Below are 10163 nucleotides of genomic sequence, written 5' to 3'. Positions count from 1 at the left end.
ATTGAAGTGGCAGTTCGAACATACGTGTGAACCATGTGCACTCAGTGTTACCACACATGTAGAAGATACAAAAGTGGAGGTAATCTTGGATCCAATCCCACAGAACAAAACATCGACAGACATATAAACAGAGAAGAAATCCAGGCATCAGTTAGCATGATACATCTGAATGTGCAATACCTTAGGAAGAAACTATACTACAGGTATTTGTAAATGAGCATTTGCCACAAGTGTTAGTATTAACTGAACACAGTCTAAAATGTAAAAAAATTAATTGTTATAAACTGAATGCTTATGTACTGGTAAACAGTTATTGTAGGAAACAGCATAATGGTGGAAGTGTGACAACTTTCTTTTTGAGAGAACATATTATGTTTAAGAAACTTACATTTATTGAGCAATGCAGTAAAGAGGGGATATTAGAAGTAAGTGGTATTTCAATCCGATTAAAAGAGCATGGAGTCAATGTAGTAAAACAAATTAATAGGAATATACAGACCACCTTGTGCAGTTTTAATTAGGCAAACCGGTCCCAATGACCATTGCTAGCATGAACCTTGTAGATGTATAAACTTCATACAGTCTTAGAAATATAGTTACCATGGATACCAGAGTCTCAGATTCTAGTCCGACCTGGATAGATTACACAATAATTAGCAAACCTACTGAAGACACTGCTAAGTTTAGTAACACAGACTTTCATTACTCAGACCGCCTTGTACAACAGATAAAATACGGAAAACAGCTCCTAAAAAAATACCAAAATGTTTGAAAAGAAACAAGTTACGAGCAATACTAACATCAACTCTCTGAAAATCAAACTTGCTGAGGAGAAGTGGGATCGAATCTGCCATGTGGAAGGATCAGATAACAAATGGGATCAATTTTATAACACCCTATTGAGAAACTTCAATTTCTGTTGTCCCATTAAAGAAATGCAGACAGTCACAGTGGAAGAAATAAACTCAGACTTCCATCCAGCCTTGTTAAACTCAGGCAAAATACTCATGACCTTGATGTCCTGTACAAATCAACAACACTGTACATTTTTAAACAAAAATACAGCATGGCTAAGAAAACCTTTAAATCAAAACTTTCAAACCTTAAAAAACAAGTCCACAGTAATGAAACCTCTCAATCTGCAAATTTAAGCAAGACATTGTGGAAACTTATCAATAAGTATCGAAAAACCTCCACAGCTAGGGACAGTGAACCCTTATGCATTGCACAGGATGGTAATATTATAAAAGAACTCAAAGAATTATGTAACCTTTCCAAAAACTTTTCACATCACCAACAGGAAATCGACACACTTTAGAAATGTGCCAAGAGATATCTAAGCACACTCTCCAAACAGTGAGCTTTGAATTTAATGAGGTTAAAGAAATTGATATCAGAAAGATAATCCTCCCATTAAAGAATACGTACTCAGCTGGATGGGATATGTCGAGTGTAGTAGTAGTAGTAGTAGTAAAAAAACGCATAAAAGGACTAACTGAACCACTAACACACCTCGAACTGTAGAATTGGAGAAAGCATTTACCCTAGTAGTTTAAAAATAAGTATTGTTCAAATGGTTGAAATGGCTCTGAGCACTATGGGACTTAACTTCTAAGGTCATCAGTACCCTAGAACTTCGAACTACTTAAACCTAACTAACCTATGGACATCACACACATCCATGCCCGAGGCAGGATTAGAACCTGTGACCGTAGCGGCCATGCAGTTCCAGACTGTAGCGCCTAGAACTGCTCGGGCCACCAAGCATTGTTAAACCAGTGGATAAGAAAGGGAATACAAAAGAGGTTTAAAACTACTGCCCAATATCATTGATCCCTACCTTTAGTAAAAACAGCATGGCTTTAGGAAAAACCAGTGCATAACTAATGCAGTTACTGAATTTCTCCATAAAGTGTACACTATCCTAGACCAAGGTATGAGAACAGCTGGCATATTCTTGGATCTTTCCAAAGCCTTCGACTGTCAACCATGGGTTGTTTGTTAAGAAATTGAAGAATTACAACATCAAGGACATCTATTACTGACCAAATATTTGACAAATTGCAAACAATGTACTAAAATTTCACGTAAAATAGATACCAAGGTAATAGATTTCCAATCCTCTAGAGGTACTGTATCCCAGGGGTACAGAAGGGATTGATCCTTGGTAATTTTCTCTTCTTGGTTTGTCGATGATACGACACAACCCTTCAACTCACTTCTAGTAACCTATGCTGATGACACCATCTTATTTTACGAAAAAGACTTGGAGACGTTACACTCAGCTACAACTAAGGGTGTGACAGAAGTTACCACCTATTTTCTACATCAGGGCGTAAACACCATCAGTAAATCCCAGCTACTAACGGGTTCTCATAAGGCTTAAATAAACAATATTTATGGTATTACATCAGCAGAAACAGATAACATTAAATTTCTTGGTGTCCACCTGCACAAAAATCTCCGTTGGGTAAACCACATTACTTCTGTGTGTGAGAAAATCAGCAGTAGCCTGTGTCTTAAGAGTCTGTTGGCAAAAATAGTGCCAATACAAGCACTAACAATTGTTTACTATGGAAAAGTTTAACCATTTCTTAAATATGGTGTTGAACTGCGGGGTTGTGCGGCAGACCTGCACCTAACAGAATATTAGTGTTACAGAAAAGAGCCATTAGATTAACGCATGGGCTAAAGTCCAGAGTGTCCCGTCACGAAGCCTTTGCCTAGCAAATATCTAACAGTATATTCACTGTATATGTATAAACTTATTACATTTTTTCTGAATAGTAAAAACAAACTAAGTGCAACGAGACCCAATTATGGTACTAGAAGTACAGGGAACTATTTCAGGCAGAAGAAAAAATTAAAAATAACTGACAGTAGTCCTTATATTTTCACTCAGTGAATTCTAATCTACTTGTTCTCTCTTGTAACACAGAATATAATTAGAGTACTAAGAAAATGTATGTAACATTACTGTATCTATCTACAGTAATCTGTCAAACCTGTGACATTTGAGAAAGACATCAACTTGATGGTCTACATGCAAAAAATATAAATAAATACATTTTACTGGGCATGGTCCAGTCAAAATTTTTTTGTCCTTGCCTCCATCAAATTAACACTTCATCTAACCAACTACTTGTGAGGAACATCTATAGTTTAATGTGGAATTATACATGCAATGTGTCTTAATAATTTAAATATATAAAGAACAACACAGGTGAATGTCATGACAGGGTAAAACAAGACAGAAAAAAGATCAATCAAATGTATGAAAAAGTGTAATTACCTTGTGGTAGTAGCCAAATTTCAATAAAACCAAGTGTAAGCACTTACTTCCACAACCACAGTTCATCTTACATTCAAGACTTAAGGAAATGATATGCTCTTAACTAACATTTGTTGGTAATCCCCTTGTCCTGTCGTCTTTGACCTGCAGAATGAATTTTTTCTCCTGCACAATGAGATAACTATTCATTTGTCTCCATGTTTCCTCTCTTTTGTACCATGACAGAAGCCTGATTCAGAACTTTTCTCAGCTTTTGTTCACAAAACACAGAAAAAAACAGTAGGCCTCAGAAAATAAAGCTAGTAATTGTGAAGTATTCAGTCATCACTGTACAACAGCACAAACTGTTTTCAATGCTTTGAACTGAACATTATCACTTCAAAACAGCACTTCTTAATCATTTTTCACTTTTTTATGCACTGATTCATCTCCAGTGTTTTCTTTCCTGCATCTTCTGTTCTTCTATTGTTTCTTTTCTTGTATTTTTATTTCTTCTAAAGCCATAAATTTGATACATGTGCACTCATTCTCTTAAGATTTCCTGTGTATGATGAAATAACCAGTCAAGATGGTGCCCAAATACACTAGGCAACTTCTATGCCAACTTCTCAAATAAGCAGTAAGTTATGAATAACTGTAACTAACTGAAAAATAAAACACGATAGCCTCCATATATATAAAATCCACTTACCATTTTGTGACCTATAGGAAAATATAGGCTAGTAACTTTTGGACACAACAGTTAAGTTCACTGCTAGTACAGTCCAGCAGCAATAATAATAATAATAGTAATAATAATAATATGTCTGTGTGTGTGTGTGTGTGTGTATTAGTCACAACACCTCTGGCATTACAACCAACAGCAGAGCTTTATTAGTCTGTAAATGTTACATAATACTGATACACTCCCATACATTTTGCTGTGTGTGATATGGAAACCCACAGAACCGTTTCAGAAACATAGTAGCACAGTGACTCATAACTTGCAGAATTAAAATCGTTAACAGAGAATTTCAAAGTTTACTTTAAGGACAACTGTAAAACAAATTGCATACTTGATACGTAACAGTATCAATACCTACAAATAGTGATCAACGTATATGACATTATGCTGTACTCAGTAATAGTACTTATTGACAAATAATACGACCAGTTTCCTACACTCCATGACACACAATATTCATTTTCTGTATTCAAATATTTTTAAAAATAACATCCCTTTTCCCACAGAAAAAGTTTCACACAGGCACTGCAAGGCAAATATTTTACAGGCATCCGTTATCTTGTAAAATACCATCATTTGTGGGTAAAATCCCACACAGGATATTGAAATAAAATGCTGTTAAGTTCTGTACTGCCCCCACTTTTAACTATGTAACTGATACACTATTTTGATATGATTAAGTAGTAACCAGAGAGTCACGTTAACACTGAATAACAGTTTAAGTGCTAGTTGGATGCCATGTGCTAAATGCAGATGTTGCATTGCTAAAAAATAACAAAAACTTATCAGCTGAAAGTCGTTTAACTGGAAACGATTCTTTCAACAGTAAATCTTATTGTAAACATTTTGAAACTTTTACTTATTGCCATAAGAGCCTTATCAATGGATAGTAAAATGCTTTCAAATTGCACATAAAATGCAATGTTAAACTGCATGAAAGCAGTTATATTTCATGATAGCTGTGTCAAAGATTTAATTACCTATCCTGATAAAATAAGTAGAGACTCTATAGTCATACAATAGTTGGCTGTAAAGTCATACAAAAAGCACTGTCAAAAATAGTTTCTGGCAAATCTATATATTTAGAATAACAACTCCTGCGAGTATTATTCAAATTAAATTCTGTTGCTCTAAATTTTGCCACTTCCTACTACAAACTTTCAGCCAACAACAACCTAAGAAATTTCTTGCAATGAACTACGCTGTTTATTGGCTGAACAACGTCGACATTTGGGAAGGTCTCTATTACAAGTCTACGTTTCCCATCAGGCAAAACACTGCTGCTCCAAAACAACTTTCCTTCAAATGAAACAAAATATGATATTTCAAAATCTAGTACATCAACAGTAATTTTCATTAAATTTCTGTTTTACCAGTGTTTCACTACATTGTGTCTTTACACACCAAATACCCTTAACCTCCCCCCCCCCCCGGGCATGAAAAATAACTTGTCCGAACATTATTATCCAAAATTTTTACTTATATTGTTCTCTGCAGTTTTCCAAAAGGATGGAACCCTAATCCTAGTTTGTGTTTACATTTCTCACAACTGAGAAGTTTTCAAATACCCTCACCAACTTCAGTATTCATTCAATATTTAAAAAACCATTAGAGCATCTTCGAAAAAACTGGGAGTAGTTAAGCAGATTTTCACAAAGGGGAAATTAACTTTTTCCCAGTCATGCATTGCAATAGTCAAATTATTATGCACATTTTCTTTGCACACTTGAAGGAACTGATTTCCAGCACCTAGAAATCTGACAAGGCTGCACCACATCAATGACAAAGTTTTACAAAATATTTTCATCTGGCATGAATAGTGAAAAATTGCATAACACTAGAATCACTCATGCTTGAAACATTACTAAATATGCACTGAACATTATATTAACATACAGTTGCGCAATTCCGCTTAAATCAGTGGCACTTCCTGTGAAACAATTTAGTTCCACCTATTTCAAGCATTTTAGTTTAATACACAAAACTCTGGGGCATGGCAAACTAAGTAAAAGATATTTTATGGATTTAATATTTCATTTAATTCTAATCATCACAGCTATGACATATAACATACAAATTAACAGTCCTCTGTTAGTAGCATTACTATTCTAAGACAAAAATTGGTGTGTCAATATGAAATCTGGAAGCTGTTAATAGCTATAATTTAGTGAAATCACAGGCCTTAGGCTTATGGGGAACATAATTTCCTTAGTCAGTGTTAAGGTGCAATATTCCAATCACAGTTTTAACTATAAACATGTAAACATTACAGCCTTACGTGTCCAAAAAGCTTTGCTCCACACATGACTTCACACGCTTTTCGTATTCTCGTCGATTTTCCTTGAAAAGCTGAGCTGCCATTGAATTTGCTGGAGAGTTCGGATTGGGATCACTTAATAGTGATTGGATTGATGTCAGAATAGCAGAAACATCGTATGTCGGGCTCCACTTATTCTGCAAGATGTCCAAACAGATGCCTCCATCCGCATAAACATTTGGATGAAACAATTTCGAAAGAAATCTCACTGTGGGCGGCTTGTTTGGGTACTCTTCGGTAAATTCCAATGTCAGCTTGAATGTTCCATCTTCGAAAGGAGTGTCGTGTGGCCCAAAAATGACAGCATGCCAAAGCATAATGTTATTTTCAGTAGGAGCCCCACTAATACCAGTAGGCGGATCCTCTTGAAGGCGTTTAAAATCCCTCATCAGACGTCGTCTGGCAGGCGTAGACATTTCTGATGGGCTTTAGGGAGAATGCTTGCCCTCGGCAGCAACAAGCTATACAAGGAAAACAATCAAGGTTAGTGCAAGGATTCGGAACATAACGTCATCTGACCTAGACAAAGAAAACCTTATATGTTTAACAACATTAACAGTACAGTAAAAAAAGTCCTCAATTTGTTGTGTTACACACAGTCTGACACTTATTGTTAAACTATGTACCAGGAAATCTTGAGCTTAACTATGTAAGCTGCGAATGTCAGCAAGCTTTAAATAATTAGTTCATAACTTCACAATAACACGAAATATACTAATAATGAATAACACACTTTCTAACAGAATTTTAAATACTACAAAAATTGGCAATTCATCCAGAATATTGCACCTCTGTTGCCTGAATTTCAATTACTGTGCAGATTCTCAGTTACACAAATAGACCATAACCTTCTACACCAAGGAGCATTACGCACCAAAGATCACGTACGTGAAGATAAACTGACACATTTCACTAGGATCCAAAGAGAAGTAATAAATCTGTGATTATGGAAACGAAATAAAAACCTGCGCTCTGATTTGGTGCAAGCCAGACAGTAGGTTGTACTGAACTATTCTTTAAGGTCAGAAACTGCACTAGAATAGTTAGCATTTTTAGTTAATACTACTTCTCAGTTTGTAAGCTGTTTTTAACACTGAGAACTACAAACATAACTTTTATCTTTTTGTGGCTGAAAAGCTCCTTCCAGCTGCAGACAGAAATAAAATAAGGGCAATTTCAATGCCAGTTCTCACAGGCCGTTTCGTCTCGTCACGTCGGGGCATATTCACACGTTCCAGCACATCACATCACGCCAGTTCGCTTAGCCCAGTCGCAAACGGTGGAAGTGAGTTTATGGGTTAGGGCTACCATCCATGATACAAAAAGTTAAAGTTCAGTATGGCAATCGAGATACTAATAGCGATATAGTCTGTTAATAGCTGAAGCATTCTCCATAACTCAAGTTCTTCGTGAGTTTTCTGTGGTAAAGTAATGAGAAGCGAAAAAGCATTCCAAATACCGTCACTTACTAACGAAAATTATATATATATATATATATAATTTTATTATATATATAATTATTATTATATTATTATTATTATTATATATATATAATATATAATCATATATTATCATATCATATATATTATTATTATATTATTATATATATTATTATTATATATATAATATATAATATATATATAATACCTATTAAAAGGGGTTTAAAAGGGAATAAATAGATCCTCTTTACCTTATCCGTTATGCATTCTTCCTTACATAGCTAATAGCGTCATAAACAATTGTATTTTTCTTCTTTGTTAGGGCTGACAGGTGGTGTGAATTGGCCTTCACACCTGACAGAACCTCAGGTCACGTCAAAACGTTCCACAATGCATTTCAAATGGCATCACTAACACAGACGTCACAGTTAGGCTGCCTTGAGAAAAAAGTTTTGACGGTGACTTTTAGAGTAGATGCACTTTTCATTCCAATAGATCCATACTGAGAAGATCCTCTAACACGAAGAATACGTCAAAAAGTCAAAAATACATAACACATATTTACAAAGAAAACCAGATACGCTAATATATCCAGAATAAATTTTTCACTCTACAGCAGAGTGTATGCTGATATGAAACATCCTGGCACTTGCCTGCAAAAGGAAAGATCCCGAATTCGAGTCTCAGTCTAGCAAAAAATTTTAACCTGCTAAAAACTTTCATGGTAATGCACTTTCCACACATCCAAGTGATACAGTCCTCATGGACGTGGATTAAGTCAGAAAATCATAAACATATTTTAATTTAAATTGTAATAAATAACTTGAACAATATTCAATACTCTGAAGTGCATATGATAATCATTAGGGTATTGTAGCTGTGCTCCAGCAAACAGAAATATCATTTTACAATACACATTTACAATGAAACATTACTGTAGTGAATTTGTACTAAGTCAGATTGTACTAATACTTGCATTATTTGATATTATTCGTAACATATACACATAAATTGGTTTTCCTTATAAATTCACAAATGAAATAGAAGGAGTTGGCCACTAATAAATCCTTTAGGCTCCTCATAACTGCACATGATTAGTTGTTAAACTTTTATGGCTGCAAACTTATGAAAATTGTGTTCCTGAAAAATGAACAAATTTCTGGACCAAAGTAAGTGACATAAAACGTATGTGAAGATCATTCTTATTTGTAGTACCCAGCCCACGAACTGTGGCACTGGTTTGAAAAGGAGGTGTATTTTAAATGACGAATTTCATTAAAGCATAAATATACTGGCAAGCAGTAGTTAGCATCGCTAAATTTGTAAACAGGCCTCTACGGGATGTTCTTGATTTCACATGACAAGCAATTCTTATTACACTCTGTTTTGGCTCAATGAATTACCCGAAAATAATCCTACATGTTCTGCTCCTTAAGCTGAGTGGTCAGTGCATCTGACTGGCATGATATTGGGCCATGTACGATTCCTGGCTGGGTAGAAAATTTTTCGCTCTGTGATTGGGTGTTTTATTGTCCCCATCATCATTTCATCATAACTGACACATAAGTCAATTGAAAGTAAGTGCAACTCAGCAGTTGAGCTACCCCAAGTGGGGACTCCTAGCTGTCAAATCCATACAATAATTTCATTTCATCATCAACCATATATGATATCATGGAATGAAAGTGAGCATGGTACGCTGGCTTTTTCATTCTTGTATTACCTATGTGTGCCATCAATCACACTGACGTGGGGAACTGTATTGTCGCCGGCTGACATCACAAGTTGAACTATTTTCTCGGTGCTCGTTTATCTAATCGTAGTGTATATTAAGCATTTGTGACTTCATAATTTTATCTTATAGTTCATCTTTGCAAATATTCAATGATGACATAATTGGCATAAGTGAAATAATTTCATCGCTTTACAGTTCAGTGATGTTTCAGAACTGTAACTTCCATTTGGAATGCATCATCAGCCAATACACAAATACAAAAATTGCATAGCAGGAAGAAATACACAGAAACTTCCTTTGTTACAGGAAGGCTCGCAAACAATAACTGGCAAGATCTTAGTTATATGTATGTGGAAACAAATGTTCACATACTTAAGTTTAAATGCGGCAGCTATCATGTCATTACAAACGTTTTGTGTACTGTACAACTTTTTTAATGTTTTGATCATTCAGTGATTCTATCCTGTAATGTAGATGATTTGAAAGAATCTCAGTTACAAGCTGCAAGTAATGGTGAAAAATATTAAGATCTTTTAGCCATTTACCATTGTGCTGCTCAACTGTAACATAAACGTCAATAGCATTAATTTATTTCAATGATACCAAATTTTCAGGCCTTATTTACGTTAGGATTATTTCATTTCTGTTCTCAAATT

General features: G+C 35.1%; 1 protein-coding gene across 1 annotated transcript; it reads right to left on the bottom strand.

Moving 5' to 3' along the window:
- Positions 1-6290: 6290 nt before the first annotated feature.
- LOC124620251 (ubiquitin-conjugating enzyme E2-17 kDa-like) lies at positions 6291-6749 on the bottom strand. The gene has a single exon (XM_047146919.1). The coding sequence runs from the start codon at positions 6747-6749 to the stop codon at positions 6291-6293; it is 459 nt and encodes a 152-aa protein (XP_047002875.1).
- Positions 6750-10163: the final 3414 nt, after the last annotated feature.

This window comes from Schistocerca americana, chromosome 6 (assembly GCF_021461395.2).
Source record: "Schistocerca americana isolate TAMUIC-IGC-003095 chromosome 6, iqSchAmer2.1, whole genome shotgun sequence".
Classification (NCBI taxonomy): Eukaryota; Metazoa; Arthropoda; class Insecta; order Orthoptera; family Acrididae; genus Schistocerca; species Schistocerca americana.
This window is presented reverse-complemented; position numbering and strand designations above follow the sequence as displayed.